This window comes from Penicillium digitatum, chromosome 1, assembly GCF_016767815.1.
Source record: "Penicillium digitatum chromosome 1, complete sequence".
Classification (NCBI taxonomy): Eukaryota; Fungi; Ascomycota; class Eurotiomycetes; order Eurotiales; family Aspergillaceae; genus Penicillium; species Penicillium digitatum.
The window spans coordinates 2,758,969-2,778,926 of record NC_089384.1 but is presented as its reverse complement, the minus strand read 5'-3'; the positions used below and the strand labels follow the sequence as shown (position 1 = coordinate 2,778,926).

General features: G+C 48.0%; 10 protein-coding genes and 1 non-coding gene across 11 annotated transcripts; 5 read left to right on the top strand and 6 right to left on the bottom strand.

Moving 5' to 3' along the window:
- Positions 1–20: 20 nt before the first annotated feature.
- Pdw03_3285 (uncharacterized protein) lies at positions 21–279 on the top strand (the record flags this gene model as incomplete). The annotated part of the gene is made up of 2 exons (XM_066100447.1): positions 21–184; positions 237–279. 2 exons carry the CDS (start codon positions 21–23, stop codon positions 277–279), a joined length of 207 nt encoding a protein of 68 aa, XP_065955847.1.
- Positions 280–770: 491 nt separating this feature from the next.
- Positions 771–1,232, top strand: Pdw03_3284 (uncharacterized protein; the record flags this gene model as incomplete). The annotated part of the gene is made up of 1 exon (XM_066100446.1): positions 771–1,232. One exon carries the CDS (start codon positions 771–773, stop codon positions 1,230–1,232), a length of 462 nt encoding a protein of 153 aa, XP_065955846.1.
- A 2,016-nt stretch (positions 1,233–3,248) lies between these two features.
- On the bottom strand, positions 3,249–3,788 carry Pdw03_3283 (mitochondrial 54S ribosomal protein mL43; the record flags this gene model as incomplete). Its single annotated transcript, XM_014676858.1, has 3 exons — positions 3,249–3,540; positions 3,608–3,690; positions 3,750–3,788. The coding sequence occupies 3 exons, from the start codon at positions 3,786–3,788 to the stop codon at positions 3,249–3,251; spliced, it is 414 nt and encodes a 137-aa protein (XP_014532344.1).
- A 252-nt stretch (positions 3,789–4,040) lies between these two features.
- Pdw03_3282 (Nucleotide-binding, alpha-beta plait) lies at positions 4,041–5,487 on the top strand (the record flags this gene model as incomplete). The annotated part of the gene is made up of 4 exons (XM_014676859.1): positions 4,041–4,302; positions 4,366–4,493; positions 4,553–4,646; positions 4,745–5,487. 4 exons carry the CDS (start codon positions 4,041–4,043, stop codon positions 5,485–5,487), a joined length of 1,227 nt encoding a protein of 408 aa, XP_014532345.1.
- Positions 5,488–6,336: 849 nt separating this feature from the next.
- Pdw03_3281 (60S acidic ribosomal protein P0, putative) lies at positions 6,337–7,220 on the bottom strand (the record flags this gene model as incomplete). The annotated part of the gene is made up of 2 exons (XM_014676860.1): positions 6,337–6,883; positions 7,027–7,220. The coding sequence occupies 2 exons, from the start codon at positions 7,218–7,220 to the stop codon at positions 6,337–6,339; spliced, it is 741 nt and encodes a 246-aa protein (XP_014532346.1).
- A 251-nt stretch (positions 7,221–7,471) lies between these two features.
- On the top strand, positions 7,472–9,005 carry Pdw03_3280 (Mitochondrial distribution and morphology protein 10; the record flags this gene model as incomplete). Its single annotated transcript, XM_014676861.1, has 2 exons — positions 7,472–7,568; positions 7,642–9,005. 2 exons carry the CDS (start codon positions 7,472–7,474, stop codon positions 9,003–9,005), a joined length of 1,461 nt encoding a protein of 486 aa, XP_014532347.1.
- A 263-nt stretch (positions 9,006–9,268) lies between these two features.
- On the bottom strand, positions 9,269–10,467 carry Pdw03_3279 (Triosephosphate isomerase; the record flags this gene model as incomplete). Its single annotated transcript, XM_014676862.1, has 6 exons — positions 9,269–9,297; positions 9,365–9,579; positions 9,647–9,759; positions 9,871–9,945; positions 10,049–10,328; positions 10,430–10,467. 6 exons carry the CDS (start codon positions 10,465–10,467, stop codon positions 9,269–9,271), a joined length of 750 nt encoding a protein of 249 aa, XP_014532348.1.
- A 3,289-nt stretch (positions 10,468–13,756) lies between these two features.
- Positions 13,757–13,905, bottom strand: Pdw03_tRNA4. Its single transcript has one exon. It is a non-coding gene; the product is annotated as a tRNA-Tyr (tRNA).
- Positions 13,906–14,863: 958 nt separating this feature from the next.
- On the bottom strand, positions 14,864–15,655 carry Pdw03_3278 (uncharacterized protein; the record flags this gene model as incomplete). Its single annotated transcript, XM_066100445.1, has 1 exon — positions 14,864–15,655. One exon carries the CDS (start codon positions 15,653–15,655, stop codon positions 14,864–14,866), a length of 792 nt encoding a protein of 263 aa, XP_065955845.1.
- A 1,120-nt stretch (positions 15,656–16,775) lies between these two features.
- On the top strand, positions 16,776–18,637 carry Pdw03_3277 (Tyrosine-protein kinase, active site; the record flags this gene model as incomplete). Its single annotated transcript, XM_066100444.1, has 3 exons — positions 16,776–16,978; positions 17,141–17,238; positions 17,304–18,637. The coding sequence occupies 3 exons, from the start codon at positions 16,776–16,778 to the stop codon at positions 18,635–18,637; spliced, it is 1,635 nt and encodes a 544-aa protein (XP_065955844.1).
- Positions 18,638–18,973: 336 nt separating this feature from the next.
- Pdw03_3276 (SNF7 family protein) lies at positions 18,974–19,901 on the bottom strand (the record flags this gene model as incomplete). The annotated part of the gene is made up of 5 exons (XM_014676866.1): positions 18,974–19,102; positions 19,167–19,427; positions 19,499–19,559; positions 19,624–19,838; positions 19,896–19,901. 5 exons carry the CDS (start codon positions 19,899–19,901, stop codon positions 18,974–18,976), a joined length of 672 nt encoding a protein of 223 aa, XP_014532352.1.
- Positions 19,902–19,958: the final 57 nt, after the last annotated feature.

Genomic DNA, 19,958 nt, shown 5'->3' with positions numbered 1-19,958 from the left:
ACTACGTGCGATATCCCAACATGCTTCGGAGATGGACTAAGCAGGAAAATGAAACCCGGATAGTACTTTGCCTGGATACCATCTCCCAACTTTCTACGCCTCATGGCAATTGCTCTGTATGTATGAAGGGACTGACCTGGCAGACACTCCACTCGATCCCGGGGGAGCGTACAGCTGCCTCTAGGTATAGCGCTCTAGGAGAATAAGGCTCCCAGGGCTGACTGACACATTCCTAGAGTCAATTCAGTCGGTCCAAGGATTCCGAAGCAGATTGATTGATTGATTGATCTATTCGTAGACAGTCCCAGCTGCCGAATTATTGGCAGCTATGCAGCGTGTGACTATAGGTACAGGTGTCGTTGCTGGCACGAATGACTTCTCCGTCCGATCCAGTAAGTTACCTCCCCCCTCGTGATCTTAGTGATCGTTCTGTTTCTATGTGCCTGTCGGGCCTTTCCTGGCCCCGCTCTACTTAGATATACCAAAAATCAAATCACTCGTCTGCGTCTTCGCTATGTGTATGTGAGTACCGTGGACGGCACTGCCCGGAATTGCCCTAGTAGTTCTGTCCCTGGGATCACCTTAGCTGTCTGTACTGCCATTGGTGGGCTACAGAGAACGTGCTTGATGTCAATGCATTGAGGCTTGCCTGCCCATGGCCACACTGACATTTGCCTGTACGCATCTGTGTGATTGCCGAGCTAATTACTCTATTGTGTATCGAATATCGCTTTTCCCGGTCGCATTCAAAGCCTAAAGAGCTCTCTGTCATGTTTGCATTTCTCCCAAGCCAGGTCTCACTCGTTTCTCATCGCTCGGTGAATGGTAGACTTGGCGGTTGCTGTGAGTGTTTGCAGGGAGTCTGGTTCTGGTGGCAGTTTGGCGTTCGCTCTTGCGTTCAAATCAACCTTAGCAGCATCTTTCGCAGTTTGATCCACCGCATCGTTACCGTGCACTCCGACGTGTCCCTGGATCCATCGAAATCGCACCTGCCATCCTTGGCTTTGGGCCTCGTCAAGCGCTTGTACCGCTTCGACCAACTTGTACTGGCCGGACGAATGCTTGGGGTTTCGGATGGCTTGGATGCAGCCTGGTTGTCGGTGAATATAACGGCGCGTTTATTCGGCGGTACAGACGTCGGCGGCGTGTCGAGAATTATCTGCAGTGCCAGGACTAATCCTCTGAGCTCTACCGCATGTACTGTCGAAGTGCTTGATGTGCCCATGTTCTGAGTCCGTTTTGTATCGAGTCTGTTGGTCTGCGGTGCAGGTGTTCCAGCAGTCGCTCCGACATGGCTGTTGATGCCACTTCCTGGGTTATCGAGATGATAGTCTGACCTTTCAGCCGCATACGAAGACATCATGTGGCTGTGTGTTCACCAAACCCATCCGTAGACTCATCCATGATAACAACTTCACTAGGTTATAGAAGAGCACAGGCAATATGGAAGATCTGCTTTCCGTCGTTTAATAGACGGATCGAATCAGAATTCGCACGTAAGGCCACCATGGTTGCCAATCTGATTCCAAAGTTCGACGCCCTTCAGAGCAGATCTAATCTCCGAATCATCAATTGCTGATATGGTTTTTCAAAGGAAACGTAAGGGACTATCTTCACGGACAGAGCCTGGAAGAATTAAGTGATTTTTAGATATGGGAAATTTAGAATGGGGCTTCTCGTTGGGAACGGGTTGAGAAGCTCGGTGTTTTGTTCTGCAAATCGATATTACCAATTACATGCACCACTGTAGTGAGACCCTCTGTGGTTTATAAATTGGGTGTGAAGAGAAGTCTGATTTGTCGTGAACCATGCAAGTAGAAATCCTGGATAGTCCATACTGCAATGATACAGAAGGGAAGTATGACAGACAAGTAGCCTGATCCCGTAGCGGTTGAGGCCCCTGGGGCAAAACAAGACAAGAAGTCTAGTCGGTAATTAGCAGTTGGTGATATGTTAACGGTGGAGGGAAAGAGATATTGCACTCTGAAGAGTCATGCCACAGGCAAAAGGAAGCTGCATATCGAGAAGAGACATGTCTTGGCTTAATCCGGAGATCTGCAAAGTCTTTAGTTATGTTCATTTAGATCTAAACGTTGGCATGTCTCAAAAATTTGGCTTACTAGTTGATCAGGCTTCCGGTATAAAAGTCAGGCTTGGCCAAAGTTGTCTCAAAAGCTCGTCAGCAACAAGCTTAGTCTAACATGAAAGGAGTCTCTACTACTACCATCATACTCGTGTCCAAAGAAAATCTTATACGGCTCAACAGCCAACCTGGGAATAGTCCAGACAAAAAAAAAGACCCTAAGATGGGTGAGATGACTTGATATATATGTGCTTTGTAGTGTTTCAAACATTATAGACAAATACTCCCCTCGCAATCATGCCAACTGTAGTTTTTTGGAGGAACTGAGCCACACCACCAGCTAAGCATGACCTTTGCAATGGCATGAAGCAACAATCTCTCCTCATATGTCCGTGATGGGCATACTCACGTGGAAAGAACCCAAAAAAAAACGCCTAGAATTGCCAATACCAGCGCTAGTTCAAATGCCTACCGGCCAAATCAATGTAGTAGGTGAAGAGCGAAATGACCCCATCACTTCGGGAGATTTTGGATACTATTTCTCTCAACCATTTTCCCTCGGCTGAGAGTCACTTTCTTTGCTCTCTTCTTCAATTTCACGGTCTTCCGGTTTTGGATAAAATCAAAGACCTTGTATGCCCTGATTTTTCTAAACAAAGGCAAGGAGCAGCCGCTGCTGCTGTCCACTTCAAACTATAGACGGCGTCATGAAAAGTGTCAGTTGTCGTGTGCGTTTTGCTGGCAGTCATAATTTACGATCAAAATCATTCAAAGATGGTAATAAAAAACTACTAGCCCGAGGTTCAGTACAATGTAAATACCCAACTATGTAGTTTAGAGAGGTAGGTCCTGCAATATCCATGACTTAAATTTCTTAAACACATCACAAATTCAAAGAGTGGCACACTTGAATGTGATTGTATGTGGCTAATTTGAGGATGAGTTGATCATTGCAGCTTTATCATCTTCAAAATGATGATGTAGGCTCGAGTGTGGTATGCATAAAATATGGGACTGAAAACACCATTGGCTTCCAGGTAGCAAATAGACAAGAATGAGGAAATAAAACACAACCCAGGTCAATAGTACAGTAGGCTGCAGTGGGGGTACCTGATAGTCGCCACCGCGGAGAGAACAAGAACCGTGAAAAGCAAAACACCTCCGTCTAGACACCCCGAAGATCACCGTGGTATGGTGACCAGATACCACGCACACTCTCATTCAAACTTGTGACTGGCTTCTTGACCCGCTTCAACTTCTCTCCACTGGCTTCCTTGAGAAGATTTGCCTTCTTCAGGATTTCGTGAGGCTCCATATTCCGTACACATACGGGTTTCTCACGGCCGTTGATGTAGAGGCCCTTAATCAGAGGGTGCTTCTGGGGTCGGGGGGAGACTCGGATCTCAATCTGAGGGTTTTCGCGAGCGAAGGCGGGGAGGTTTTTCTCCAAGAAAGCACTGGGACGTTCCATGTTAGTACGGATATTTCTGGAAAGGGAGTTTCCACCATTTAGGAGACACCTACACCATGCCCTTTGAGCTGCCCGCCCAGTTGCAGTAATGGAAGTCAAGGCGTTTGCATTGTAGGATGAAGGCACCGGCGCCGTTCTAAGCAGATCACCTGGGTCAGCTCGGCAATTGATTTCAAAAATCTGGACTTCACCTACCCTGGCTGCCGTAGATGTTCTAATTCCACGCAACGGCATCGTTCTGGTCGTCAACAGTTATCGTCGGAGTTCACAAGTCGCAATGGCTCTCCGGGGCATTTTGTGGTGCACGTGACTGGCAAGGGCGGTGAGTCACACGCACCAATGGGATGGATGTACAGCGATTTCCATCATTTGGCGCTAAGACCAGAACTGCGACGCGAAGCTCTCACTCCTGAGGTTTCACTGAACTTCCACACATCATCTTTTCTTCACGTCCTGACTCTGTCTGCCTTGGGTTCACAACTCAGCATGACAGATAAGCTACCCCCGCCACTTTTGGCGCTATTCCAGCCCCGCCCACCCCTTCGATATCTGCCTCCTAGCGATCGTGCACCAGATGACTGCCAAAAGAGCACTATTTCTGGAGTGGCCCAGTTCCTTGCCGACGCTAAAACTTTCGCCGATGAAGTTCCCTACAATGCAACTGAAAGCTGGGTGCATCGCAAATTGCGCGAGAAAACCGAGAAGAAAGAGCAGCTAGAGAAGCAGATAGCGGAAGGACTGAAAAACTGTACGTTTTACATTTCACAATTGGACTTGTATTCCAAGAGGCTAACCTAGATATGTCTTACAGACAAGCCGAAAGAAAATCCTCAAGCTCGAGGTGACCCATTCAAGACTCTCTTTGTTGGACGTCTCAATTATGAAGCCAAAGAAGCCGACCTGGAACGAGAGTTCGGCCGATTTGGCCCTATTGAAAGAGTATGCCTTATTCTACCTGTGCTTCGTAAAGACAACCAGCGCTAACATCATGGTGACAGATTTCTATTGTCAAAGACACAGTATCAGACAAGAAAAAGAAACCCCACCGAGGCTATGCATTTGTCGTGTTCGAGCGCGAGAAGGATATGAGAGGTATCACTACCATGCTGATTTACTTGGCACTTAACCCATTTGTTTGTTCTGTTTTACGGTAAGAAAAATGCTGACACTAGTTCTTTCCCCCATATCAGCGGCCTACAAAGAAACAGAAAGCCTCAGAATCAAAGGACGACTAGCCGTGGTGGATGTCGAACGTGGCCGCACCACCAAGGGGTGGAAGCCCCGTCGTCTTGGTGGCGGTCTCGGAGGGCGCGGATACACCAAACTCTCGGTGCCCCCTCGCGGTGGACCCGGTGGTTTCAATAACGCACCATCTGGACCGGGTGGGTATGGAGGATTCCGCGGAAGTCACGGTGGCAGAGGTGGAGGTGGTGGTTTCCGCGGTGGGGGATTCCGCGGTGGCGGTGACCGCTTTGGAGGTTCTCGCGGTGGTATCGGATACCAGGGCAACCGTGGCGGCTTCGGTGGACAGGCACCTCCTAACGCGCCCTCCGGCCCTGGCGGTGGACGCAGCGGAGGTTTCAGAGGTGGTAGCTTCGGCGGCGATCGTGGTGACCGCGGCGGTGGCGCTGGTGGTAGATTCGACCGTGGTGCAACTGGCAGCAATTCGGAGCCTGTGCGGCCTCGAGATAGCTATGCTGACCGTGACCGCCGCGACTATGACCGCGAAGACCGTTATAGAGATCGTGACCGTGACCGCATGGCAGACCGAAATGGAGACCGATTCCGCGACCGGGATCGTGAACGTGGTGACAGGTATGGTGGCAGCAGCCGCGATGGTGGTCGTGATGGCGGTCGTGAAGATTATGGACGCAAACGAAACCGTGAGGATGAACCTGGACACGATGATCCCCGTTCCAGGAGAAGGTACTAGGCCTTCACTTATCCCCCGAATCTCACCTCTTTCCTATAAAGTCTGGGTTTGCTAGTGGGTATGACTGATCTACCCAGTTTTCATCGCTCTTTCTCAAGGGTAAGGGGGTAATTCCTGGATTGGCCCATGTGCAATTCAGTCCGTTTCAACGATCACAACCGTCAATCTTTTCCACCTCATGCCATGATATCAACATCGGAACTCGATGTCAAAGTGGTGATTCTATACATCCTCTGCTCGGTCCACCTAAACTCCCCGGCAGACGAAGACTCTCATGAATTGTGCTTGTATTCCCCGTTCTATCTATCTTTCTATCCCTTTGTGTCTTCTTTCTTCACTTGTGTTCCTAAGTTTTTTGTTCTTTTTTCCTCGTCTTCCCTCTTGGTCTGGATGAGATTTGGTTCTCTCTACAGGGGTAAGTATTTGTATTTTAGTCGGTCCTCTTCCGATCGAAATGGAATCTGGTAAACCATCAGGTACGACCAGGTAAGGCCCATGTGAAATGACTAAAAGCAGGTATCTTGCTAGGTAGATGAAGGTCTAGGCAATACAGCTAGCAGCTCTGCACTACGGTTGATCAACGTCCAAGAATGAAGTAAATTTATAGACCTTTTTCGACCTGGCATCCGAATCTTGTCATAGGCTCATAATCCAGCAGGAGGGAGGGAAAGCCCCCCATTTAAGGACGGGAGAAAGAGAGATAAAACACACAAGTCTTCAATATATTTGCAAAGAAAGCGCCCTCACCAAACTCCATAAGATGCCCATCAGAGTTCTTTTTTCAACCACACGGAAGCCGAATGAGAAAGAGAAGAAATAAAAAAAACGGAAAAACATAAAGATCCCCATCTATGCATCAACATCCATTCCACCCTCAGTCTCGAGGAGCTTGACCTCCCCAGTACTCCGCGTCCAGTAGGCCTTGAGATCGACCTTGAACTCAGACGAGGTGATACCGAACATCTTCAACAATGTAGTCTGTCGTGAGTCCAGAGTCTCTCCCTCTTTGCATACGGGGTAGCCCTCCTGACCCTCAGTCAATTCAAGCATGACCTTGCCCTTCACCAGACGGGTGGGGACACCAAGCTTGCGGAGCGCGGGCTCAATGGTGTGACTGACAGGCTCATCCTGCTCGGCAGGAATCTCGCCGCCCCGAGCAGTGACCAGGCCGTTGGGGATGGTGAAAGAACGGGTAGCTTCAGTTCCAGCGCGGGCGAAGTCCTGGGGGCGGAAGTTCTCAAAGTATTCGATCACAGATTCCGGAGTGCGGGAGGTGAAGAGCAAACCGACGGCGCCGGCGAGGAAAGGAGTGAGTTTGCGCACATTGGGAGCGGCTTCGCTTTCGACATCAGTGCCAAGGGCTTTGCCCATGACCTTGGTCTTACCGAAGAAAACCCTGGAATAACGTGATTAGATAACTGATCTTGGATTGAAGGATTTGCATATATCAGTGATTGATATCAGATCCACCGCTGATATTCAAGCGCTTTTTCCGATTCAACATCTCAAGCAAATTCCAATTGGAATGATTGTGCTTACCGGCTATCGCCGAATTCAGTGCGCACATCCTTCAAATAGGTGTTCCGCATGTTATCGACCGCAAAGACAAAAAGGTGATCATATTCCTCGATACATTCCCGGATGTTGGCGAAGAGCCGGCGGGTCTGCTCCTTGTGATCTTTCTTGGTAGTCTTCGACTCGTGGACGACGCGCGCACGCTTTGAACGAGGCATGATGAATGATGGTTTTAGAATCGGTGGTTCAATGAATTCAGACAGAAGGTTGGATGTTTCCCCCACAGACATTTTTTCTTCGCTGATAACCGGATTAACCTACCGCCGGGCTTATCCAACGCTAACCTGAATGGGGAAATCAGCTGTGATCTCTCAGGGTCGGTTCACCTCGATTGCATTAGCTTCAAGTATCATTTGTTTGATATTACAGTGCTACTCCTACTGTCGTCTGCAGGGGCAGAGTCCGGAAAATGCTGGACTTTATGGACTACATCCAGCTATCCTTCGCCGAGGCGACCCACTGGAATCGCGACAACTCGTACTCGTCACTCAACACCACCGCCCAGTGTACGTAATTGATTTATCACTGAAAATCTCTTTATGCGATAGAGATATTGCTAATCTAACGTATTTGGCACAGCGATTTTGGATTTCTCGACCCCTGAACGATTGCGCGTTCACCTTTCGTCACTATCCACTCCCCATTTTGCGACCAGTTACACACTCGGCACCGTTGGACTACTCGATGGATCTGTCTCGTACCTATTTAGTACTGTGCCATTCAATAATCTACCAAGTGGAAGTGCGTCAATCCCACTTCGAAAGATATGCCCGGGATACCGCCAAGTGCAGGCCCCCGCGGCCCCGATCCAGACCTGGGGAGGGGACTCGCTATTAGACGGCGTGAGCAGTCCCGGGCTCAAAGATGGGAGTCGTCTACAACCACCAGACCCAAATGCTGGACAAATTGCCATAGAAAGTGAGGCAAAGCAGAAAGCTACTCTGCTTCATGCTTCTCTCCATCTTCCACCTCCCTCCACTCTATATGCGCTGTTTCTACGCAGAATATCAACCAATATGCAACTATCACTAGCAGTCTGCTCAAGTCAAGGACCGCCGCAATCTAAATCTGCGCCACAGGCCTCTGTGCTCACCCAGCTATCCCACGACACCGGCAAGTACAGCAACGAGTACCTCTTCAGCACAGATAACGCCCTGTTCGGTTGGCGCGGACTCTGGAACTTCGGCCCAGATCCTCGATACACTCGTGACGTTCCGCCGCCGTTGTCCCTCCTTTCCGCAGGCGCAGAAGCATACTATTCCCCGGTCTCATCACTGATCGGCATGTCAACCGGCCTGCGATTCACCACAATACCCGCGGCCGCCGTGGCCCAGCAATCATCATCACCTTCCAACACTCGAACACCCATCTCAACCTTCCCCTACACTCTAACACTAACACTAACCCCGCTTGTGGGCTCTATGTCCACAACTTACTCCCTCCGTGCCTCGCCTAACCTCGCCTTCAGCTCTCGCTTTGACTTTAATTTCTACAGCTGGGAAAGCGAAATGGTCGCTGGCTGCGAGCTGTGGCGTCAATCCAAGAAACCCGGCTCCCCCAGTGACGACGATCTCGAATGGGCCCGCCGCAAAATGCGCATGCATGACTTCAGCGTTTCCCTGCCTGGCTCGCCGGGCTCCTCGCTACTAGAGGATCCGGCTCGTCCTAGGGGCCCGGTGCGCACCAGCGCTCACAGCGAGGCCGAGACGGGTGACTCTGTCATTAAGCTACGCATTGATCAGTCTTGGAATGTGCGGCTTCTTTGGGAAGGTCGGGTTAAGGAGCTTTTGGTGAGCGCGGGCGTCGGGCTGGGTCCGGGTTCGTTCTCGTTGTCGCCTTCTGTCTCTTCGGCTTCAGGCAGTGGCTCGGCCCAGAGTGGAGGCGGGAGCCCCGGGATGTCGTATTGGCGTGGGGTTGGGGTCTCGGTGCTGTACTCCTCATAGATTATGTGCTATGTAGGACTACTTGTGTCATCTAGGCGTATATCATTGGGCAGTCTGCTTGGCCCTGGAAACAAATGCTGCGCGGGAGTAGCAACGATTATGTGTTCTCGGAACAAACATACTTTAAAAATTGTACATAGATTCGTGATCATATACTGGGCATTCCAAGCAACTGTCTTCTATCTGATGCCTCCCTCCATCACAGAGCTATTTACTCTGACGATCGGGGCACTATGGGGGTATAAATTTCTTTCGGAAACCCCTTAGATGCGGGCGTTGATGATGTCGACGACTATGGATGTTGGTTAGTGCCAACTTTGTGACTAGTTTCAGTAGATGGGCATGTGAGAAGAACTTACAGGCAGGCTTCAAGCTGGCACCGCCAACCAGGAAACCGTCAACATCGGGCTGGGTGGCGAGCTCGCGGCAGTTCTTCTCGCTGACGGAGCCACCGTAGATGATGCGGACGTTCTCCTGAGCCTGGGCGGAGATGGACTCGGCAAGCCACTTGCGGATAGCAGCGTGGACTTCCTGAGCCTGCTCAGTGGTGGCGACCTTTCCAGTACCGATAGCCCTACACATGCATGTCAGATATGTCTAGGGGTATGTTGATAATAGAAAGAATAGGGTGGGGTTCATACCAGACGGGCTCGTAGGCGATGACGACCTTCTCCCACTGCTCTGCGCTCAGCTCCTTGGCGACAGCGTTAAGCTGGCGGGTGACCACCTCGATGGTCTTGTTGGCCTCGCGCTCCTGTAAAAGAAATCGGGTGTGAGCGGGATACATTAGAAAACACATAGCCGGTCTTGACCCGATGACCCACTATCGGGACGAAAATGGGAAAACCGGGTAGTAATGACGTACCTCGAGGGTCTCTCCGATGCAGAAGATGACAGATACACCACCCTCAATGGCGGCCTTAGTCTTGCGGGCAATGAACTATTGAGATTTGGTCAGTCTATGCTCCATTTGCGTGTAGTGTTTGTGGATAGTTGGGAGTTTGGGGAGGGAGGGAGGAGGGGGGCACAGCGGGTATGCATACCTCATCAGTTTCCTTCAGGATCACTCGGCGCTCGCTGTGGCCAATGACAGCCCAGTTAATCTTGATATCGCGGAGCTGCTCGACGCTGATCTCGCCAGTGAAAGCACCGTTGGGCTTGTCGTAGACGTTCTGGGCAGCAACACCGATCTTGGAATCGGCGAGCTCGCGGGTCAGAGCGAGGTAGACAGCGGGGGGAGAGATGACGACCTCGGTACTGTCGTCGAGCTTGGCGGTGTTGAGGTTCTTCACGATGTCGGTGATGCTTTGGGCAACACCGTTCCTTTATAGGGTTAATTGCGCGGTCTTTCATGAAAAGAGTTGGAATAGGTAGAAGGATTGAAGGGCTCGAGACCGCGGGGTAGTGAAGCTCGAATAACGTACATCTTGAAGTTACCACCGACGAAGAATTGGCGAGGCATATTGAATGATTATGTGAAGATTGAAGAGAGGAAGAAGGAGTCTGAGAGAGATGTTGATAGCTATGGAAGAGGAAGAAGACAAGGAAAGTAAATGTAGGAGGGGCACGATGGTCTGCCTGAAATATTAGGTGTCACTGATGACATCGGTTTCCCTCGGGGCTCACCGGGGGAGATCTATTTACAACGTACGTTCTAATTTCTCAATTTGACCGGACATCATATGTTTGGACTTACATTCGTATCAGCTTTTAGCATTTATTATTCTATCTCTTTTCTACTTCCGGAAAATCCGTCTTCTAAATCATTCCCCTACCTGAAACCCATCTCCTATTCTTAGCCAAGCTTCTCTAGGACCGGTGTCATTTGCGCTATTTAACGATATGACTGAAAGCACCGCGTTCATTTGCGGCATATTAGCAAAGGGTTTCTGTTACTTCCTGTCTGACTTTTCCTTATGCCATTCCCAGTATTTCAAAGTTCTTTACTGTCGAGACAACTGTACGCTACAGACCGGTCAACTTTCGTCTTTGTTCGATAAGCAGTGCTTTAGCCCCGGAGGTACTCAAAGTAGTTATAGATCTGATCACATTTAGATTGTGTAGTCATTTACGCCAATTCCAAGAGCAGTTGATTTATCTGGTGCTGATGTTTATCAACGTTCATACATTCTCAAAGACGGAATTGAATGTATTTGAGTCAATTCTGCAAAGTAAGTCTATATGATGCCGCCTTTTCTCTTTTACGCAGTTTTGAAATCATGAATATTCTTTTTTTGCCTGCATGACTAGTTCCAATGTTTTTTTTTGAGGGGGGGGGGGGGGAACTGGGTTGGGCAAAATTTCCGGGAGCTTGGACAGTTCATCAGGCTGCAACCAACTTCTTTGAGATTTGTCAAGGCCGTATATAAGGAATCCTCGGTCACGGTCGGAATTCGGGGATCAACAGCACGAAAGTACGCAACTCTGTTGTCACAAGCGCTGCAGGTAAAGTGAGGCAGTGAGAACCGAGGAGGGTTGTGAATCGTCCAGCGCGCGCGATTTTCTCTCACTTGCATTTCGGACACTTTACAAGGACTATTGAGGCGCTATCATTCAAGTCTGAGACTAAACGAAGCAAAGCAAAGAACACGATCGCACCTTGTTCAACTCTAAGCGCTTTATCAACTCGTTTTTGGATCGGGGCCACACAATCCTGTCAAGCATCGGTAGGGATAGTGGACAGGATTCCCTTACAACCAAGCCACCCACAGCCATTTTTTTGAGACTTGATTAATGGCGATGACACATCTCTCTGGCTTGTCTTTGCACAAAAGCGGAATGGCATCATCAAGAGCGAACACGTTGCATACACTACATTTCCATTTCAGCACCTACCCAGGGCTTCCCGGGATAGTGATATCCGCGATGAATGGTGGTTAGGTGATTTAATTGCCTGGGTATATCTAGATACCACCTTAACCGCACCATTTACATCAAGAGAATTGGCCACATCAAAGGATGCAATGGCACTGTTGCTCCCGTTATGGAAAAGCCAATAGACCATTTCAAGCATGCCTCGGTTTGAAAATGTCTCTAATTCTCAAGCCTTCTTGGGATTGAAACTAGTTCAAAATCTCTTTAGGGAAAGCCTTCCCAGGTGAAGCATTCTCGTTCGATTTCCTGAAGACCATGCTCACTGGTGAACCAGTTTCCTTGGAGAAGTTCCTCAACGTTTGTGGTGATTTCTAATAATTTATCCTGTCTCTGATTATGCCAAGATTCTAGTATCCTATCTCTGATTATGACAAGATTCCAGTTAATCCGTTGGTGATTTTGCTTTTGTTTGGAAAGGTTTCAGGAAGTAGGAAAGCCTGAACTACTTACCGGCTCATCCTGCGAGATACTTCCCGGTGAGTATCTAACCGTGGGCTTCAAGGAATGTTCGGCCAATCCTCAGAGGATACTTTGCTTTCTTGAAGCCCTCCTTTTCGGTTAAACACTACGCTCCATTTACCGCTGTGGGAAAGCTGCTTGCAATGCCTTCCTGGCGTGCAAAAGGTTTTTCTTTTTAGGACATTCCTGTTGGCGGAAAATTCAATTGTGTTTGCAAGATGGATGATCTGTCTGAAGAAAATTGACATGTAAATTAGTTCCAATACTAGCCAACCGCCTGACAATAGTTGACGCTTGATCTTGGGCTTTTCTGAAGTTCCTGCAGGCCTCGGGCCCGACCTTGGCTATTCCACTTCTCATAGAGAATTATGGATAATAGACGGGGAGAATGAAACTTGTGATCTTGAGATAGAGGTAGGTATTGATACAGCTCAGAGAGTTCAGTCTCACTTAGAAACCCACCGTTTGGGGTCGTCAAGGGAAAGATCCCGAAAAGGTGAAAAGAGAGACTAACGGGTTCTGACTCTCTTGGTTTCATGATGCAATGGCCTTGGAAAGTAGCGTGTAAAAAGAGTCATGTGGGAAAAACTCACAGGAAGCCTCTAGCGGCGTCACAGTTCAAATAGACAGCCCTAGAGTTAGCAACTACTTGAGGGAACTGCTCGGTCAACGGCGGGCAACGGAAAGTCAAGGTTGTCATTTCCTGAACCAAGACACTAGCTTCCATAAGCCGTTGCACTTTACTTCGTGAAAGTCTTGAAGAAATTCTGGAACCTTTCTCGGGCCTAATAAGCAATCCTTCAGAGAAGATCCTGTCTGTAAGCAAGTGGGTGGAAAAGTCACCCACCCAATCTAAGTCCCTAGGGTAGCACATACATCCGATGGACTGCCATTGATGTGGATGGGTCGACTGTTCAAGTCGTTTATACAAGCTATTTGTACGAGTTCCTACGTGACATATGGATGTTACGTATGTGTATACTAGGTAGGTAGATTCTGAATGTTCTGAATGTTGTTGTGTGGACTCGCAAATGCGGACTACATAGGCAGAGTGATAGATACTACTCTGTTATGCGGAACCTGTTTAGAATTGACAGTTTAGCTTTTCATTTCAAGCAAAAGAAAAAGAAGGAAATAAAAAAAAAAGTACCATTGAACGAATGAAATACGTTTTGGGAGAATCCCATCAAGGAGATTTCGTCAAAGCGGAGCATAACTACGTGGCATTTGATAGTAAACACATGTTGTACATAGCCTCCAGAACCATAGTATTTCATCCCAATGAGTAAATACCATTGAATTCTAGGACCAGGATAGCTTTTTTTGGGTATTTTACATCAATCCTGGCCGCTGATTCTGTTTGATCGTTTTAGCTGTTTGAGTCGAAGAGAGAGAAGCAAAAAACAAGAAAAAGATAACGTCAGCACTAGGGTTCGAACCTAGGATCACGAATGAACTAGATAACTCGAATGGATGTTCACTGTCAGGAGGTTAGTCGATGATTCGAGTGGAGCTTCACACGAAGGATACATACAGTCTAGCGCGTTAACCACTCCGCCATACTGACTTTAAGGCTACCATAAGTGACGAGCTATTGTCTTTCATATCAAATGGCCTCAAGAGACGAAAACCACCTATTTAAATAGCCAAAGCTGCACAAATAACTCCCACTTCTATGCTGTAGCATCCATTCCGGCGGCTCCAGCTGGGGGTGGGGAAGTGACCAATTCCAGTTAGAAGTTCCGTAGCATCCATGGTATTTTCAGAGTAGAACTCCATCGATCTAAAATCTTATTTCCACCTTCTGTTGTGGTTTTGTTGGAGCACAAGTACACCATTGGCAACGATGACATCCGTTTCTAATCTCCATGCCCATCTCTGGACATATCTTAGTCCCTTAACAGATCGGGGAAGGCATGTCATTTCTTATTAGTCTACTTCTCTGCCTCGTTCTTATTGTCCGAGAGTGGTGGTTACAGAAGTGCTAGGATGGTCCCGGCATAACATTTTGTGTCATCAGGCCCAGAGCGCTCAGCAACATAAATCTATGGGTAGAACAAGAATATGGGATGATCACTGGATGTATGTGATTCTCTGATTTGAATGACAAAACCGCTTTTTTTCCAATCGGGACAAAGCTGACTAAAACAAAACATGCAACTTAGATGGACATCGTGCCGGTCCGAGTATTTTCCGGGGTTTCCTGTCCTGTTTTCACCCCTATCGTATCAGATTCGACACTCAGCCCTAAAAGTCATGGCGCCCCAGAAGGTGCCGGGATGAGTGGATGGAAAAAGGGATCTAGTTTAACATGGCTGGCACTAAAAAAAACATTCTGCTGATATTGAATAACTATTCAAACTGCGCAATTGAAAACAATTCTTCTGATGGTAGGGAGAAACCCGTCGTCATCGAGATCCAATGTAAAAGAACGCATCAGTCACTGAGCTTCTTTCTTCTCCTTGATCGCACAACGACAGGTATTACTACACACTGCAAGCGGATTCCTCACGGGCAGAAGAAGCTCAAGTTAATGCATCTCGGCAAAAGGTTCTCTTCAGCCATTGCTCCCGATGTCCAAGACTTGCTTCACGGTGATCAAGGATTCGGCTTCGGATCTCATTGTCGTTCATCAACTGCAAGAGATATGTTTTACCAGTCACTGAGCCTGATCGAGCCCTCTCAGCCAGTCTTGGTCTAAGTATCCTGGCTGGAGGTACCTCAAACTGGTCGCCAATGGGATAATTTCTGTCCTGTCTTCTGTCAAGGCGATGGCTGTGGGACTTACGGCGAGAATAAGGCCCATGGCTGGAATCGCGATGGTAAGGACAAGCATTCTGTTGTCGGAAAGAGGCCTGATTCAGCTGCGGCTGTTGACGCTCGGCCTCAATCTCAGTCTCCATGCTTTCTGTGTCGTCTGTGGCAGATGTTTCGTCGGATTCGTCAGAAATCACAGATGCATCATCTGAGTCGCTGTTCATTTCCAATGGATAGTCCGAAATATCCTTAAGACTCATGTCGCTGCTGTATGTGGCACCGGAGGCTGGACTTGCTGGTCTGTCGTTGATGGTTGCGGCTGACCGGGTGGATTCACGCAGCTGATCCCGCGATCCTGCGGGGTGACCGGTCTCAACGTCTGGATATGTAGAGAAAAATTGGTCATTTGAATACTTATAGGCAGGGCCCTGGGTTGGATTCAACCGTGCAAAGGGATTCATTGCTTGGGTCAGTTGGGAAGGCAGCTTTTGCAATGTGGGCTGCAAAATATGCTCATTTTGATCTGGCGTGAGATGATGGCCTCTGCAGTCAGACCACATAGTTGCAGTCTTGGTTTCCAACCGAAAGGGCCTCCCCAAAGCCACCAAACCACCCATAGAGATCCTGCAATGTGCTTGGGTCTTCATGGACCTTTGCATGATGATGACGTCCATGGAGATTACTTCATAATCCCTACGACGAGAATGCCGAGCCTTGGATTTCTTTGTGTGTTCTTTGATGTGAACGCAGCTCCACTCAACAAATGGATTCTTGTGCCTTTGTTCGTCAATCAACTGGTTTATATGAACGCGCCTGATGTCAGAGGACCCTGGTATTGCTGCACGGGGGATGTTTGATCTGCCCTCGTCTGAACCATTTTGACGTATTCATCTTGGTTTAGATGCATGACTGTCCGTTTCACACAAGTCCAGGTTGCACCTTGCTTGGGCATAGCCTTGGAAAAGGTGAAGCCCTCATAAACAGGACTGATTGATTTGAAGCCAGGATATTTCTGGACAGATTGAAAAGGATCGACCGGAGACAATGGGATTGTGTTTTGGTTGTCTTTTGGGAGCTGCATCGAATTGTTGTCGGGGTTTAGGGCAGACATTGTTTTGGAGGGACCTCTTTATTTCTTTGAAGGGTTAGTTGGCTATTAGAAGGAATCTGATGATTTGAGAAGAAGACCCGTCGCTATTTATGAATCGGTTTGCTCGTATGTGTGACCTTTATCTGGATTCCCACAGTTCACCCGGGTGCACTGAGGCTGAAATCGGCCCCGAATGCGGCACACCATGAACTTCCAGTGTTGTTCAGCCGTACAACTGGAGTCGCCCGGGTGAATTTTATTATGGACACATTAATTTACTAATACCTTTACGTGTGTCATCTGATAAATATAAGAACCGAGCGACTTTGATATAATTCGTTGGGTTTTGCATGGGTCGGTCACTTTGGGCTCATTGTCCATTCTAAAAAAGGGAACATCTCTTTGATGTTCAGTAGAGTATCATTTCGGGGGATTTCTTTCATTTCGTAGAATTTTAGCCTCTCTTTTCTGAGGACAACACGTCGAACCTTTCTTTGAAGGCTGTACATAAATGACCTTCTTCGCCCTTGGAGCCTTTTTCGTACATTCCCACACCACTTTTCTTCATTTGACTAATTTAATCATACATAATGACTGAACAGATAATCGTTAATCCGCAGGACCCTTATGCTTTTGACCATCTCCTAGGGAGAGATATGGGCGCAATCAAGGGGAATCACACATTACATCGTCAGTTGTCGCAAATCCGCGAATTCAAACACAAGGACTACAGCAACAGCTTCTCTTATAATGCTGAAGAGCTTTTAGACCCCTCGAGCCAATTGTTCCAAAGGTATCCCCAAGTGAGCCAGGTTCTTCGAGATCGTCTAGGGGTAGCATTTGCCAAGCGGAACAACGAGGAATTCTCAAGGTGTAATTGTCGGGACGATTTAGGTCATAGATGCGACAGTGAAGTGTTTCAAAAACGCACTCATACTTCTTATGACGATTTCAGACGTTTGAGTGCTGATGGGAAGACCACTGCCAAAGCAGTGTGCCTTTGCCCGGACCTTAACGAGCGAGTGCAAATATATGGATTCATAGGCGCAGGAAGTAAGGCCCTTCCCTCCTCTTAATCAAAAGTCTTGTGTCTGGGTAAATTACTAATCTGATAACAGCATTTGGAGCTACGTTCATTGCTCGCGAGAAAGGTGTTGCGGGTGCTTCCCTGGATGACCTTGAACAATACGCAATCAAATCTCAAGTCCACACAACACAGTGGATGGACAGGGTATCACGCACAAATGCTCAGATGGCGCCCTTTTGTGAGCCTGGCGGAGAGAAACGATATATGCCAGAAGAAGCACTTCTTCTGATCTATCTCGATGAGAGCAAAAGGTTCCCGCGGCTCAACTCGGTCTACACTCACGGAATGCTAACAGCGATTCTCATGACTCCCTGTGTTGATCCTAGCTATGAAGCCATTTCAATCATTGATGAGGGCCATTTTGACCGAATCAAGTTCAAGGGACCAGTCCCGCCGCGCATCCGGAAGAGATATCCTCCATTTCCAGCCTTTGATGGCAGTTATCTCATGTCCGCAGCCACCAAAGAACCTCAACTGGGGGAAACAGAAGGCAGCAAAGTGGCTTCACAGCTTCTCCAAGCTATGATCGAATTAGCTGATATGAAGGTCTGCCATGCTGATATCTCAGTGACAAATTTTCTAATGGACCAAAACCTCAACGTTCAACTGATCGATCTTGGAGTGCTCACCTTCTCGCTTGAGAGCACAGATATACTTGACATAGACCATTTCATCCCCTACCAAGAGTACCAGATGATGCCTGAGCGAGCCATTGAACTGGAGAAGTACGATATTTGGAGGGATCCATCCCACGATGATGTCTGTATTGAAAGTATCTACTTGCCCGTTGACCAGCGGGAAATTTGCCTGTGGAAATACTCAACGCTCATATACGGGTTTCTGCATGGCTTTTGGCCCTGGGATGAGCCTAAGCCAGTGCCGAGACATTTAGATTGGCATGCTGGGTATGATGGTCCTTACAATGACCCGTTATACCCAGTAGTCAAACGCAGACGAAAGAGAATGATCAATGAGGATGTAGCAATCAGCGAATCACTCTCCCAGGACTGCAGGGATGTGTTACAAGCCACACTGTCCAGAGAAAAGTTCGAGCGGCCGTCGTTGGAAGAGTTATCGTCCTTTCCTTGGTTTTCTCGCTGGTCTGCTGAAGAACTCGAGTCTGGTCGCCCTTTGAAAAGACCGTTTGTCAAGGATTTCCATGATAAATGCCGTGCAAATGGTCGAAGGGGTTTCCCGTGGCCAAGTGTATCACTGGACCAAGACATGTCGTTTCCGATTCTTAAGAACCCAAAAACTAATTCCTCTGATTCCTCTGAATACTCTTCTGATTCTTCTACATATTCTGATGAATCTGACAAGAATGGATACGAACAAGTCTCCCCACCTTTAAAGGCATCACTTTGAGGCTTCCATCTTGTTTAAAATTACTATGGGAGTATTAGAGTCGGGAGTTGAATTGAATTTGATAACAATCCAAGATTTTGACATGTGAATACTTTCATGCCGCTGAGCGTATTATGTGGTTTTGTGTAAGATTATCTAGTTCACGGCTAGACGCCCTTGGCATGTTGAAAAAAATGCGAAGAGTTGAAAGGAGATGGATTGGCATGTAAGTAGCAGGAATATCTTGCAAGGCATGCTAATAATAACAGCAAGACGGGTAGACTCAATTAGGGCTCAAGACAGCAGGTCAAATTATCACCATTGTTATCAGTGGCATATAAGAAAAAAAAATCGTAATCATCGCCGAAGGCTGTCAAGCCTAGCTTGGAGGTCATCATCACTTGTATTGCCTCCGCCTCCAATGGCTTGCGCAACTCGAGTTTCATTCACTGGTGCTTTCTGTATGTGTTCGGGTGTGTCACCAAGCTGTTGATGGAATTTGTTAGTCTGCTGGGTCCATCTTTTGATAGTTGGGGCCGGGAAAACAAACCGCCTGGTTCAGATCGACGCCTATCTCATCCAAAATCTCCTTCAAAATATCTTCTCCTTCCTCCTCTTCACCTTCCATTCCTGTGGCCTCATCGATCGCATCATCCATCATCTCTTGCCGTTGGTCCATAACGTCATTTTCTCGTTCAAATTCCATCGCAATCCGTTGCAGTGCTGGGAGATTCATCTGTCTATTCATACTACCCAGAAGCATTGTGGCTCCTTTCATCGATTGCATCATCTGCTCATTGCTTCGGACGGTCTTGGAAGCAGGCAACAGTCAGCGCATCATCATAGGACTAAGAGGGGCAGTGAAGGACAGCTTGCGCCTACCTGGATGCGTAGGGAAATAGCCTGTAATTGCGTGCGCATTTGATAGAACTTCTGAATGTATCTGTTGTTGCCCCATCCAGTCAGCCAATGCTGCTGCGATCAGTAAACAATCAAGATAAACCGACCTCCGTGTCCGAACCAGGTCCTTGGCCTGGATCTTGCAGGCTCCAACTTGTCCATTTTTGGCACTCTTCTTGATGTCTTGTACCAGCTTCTTCTCTTGGTTCTCCAGTTTCACTCGCTCTCGGTCAAGCTCCCGCTGTGTTCGGTCCAAGGCACGCTGGTGTTTACGCAGACGCTCCGCGGGGGTCATGCGCTTTCCGAAAGCCCACTCAACGATCTGGGGGAGCTCGTGTGAGTAAAATGGTCATATTCAAGGATTTGATATGCGCCTTACATTCATGATTGCGGGTAAAAATGGGTTGTGAATTCAAGACAAGAAGTAAATTCAAGTACAGTG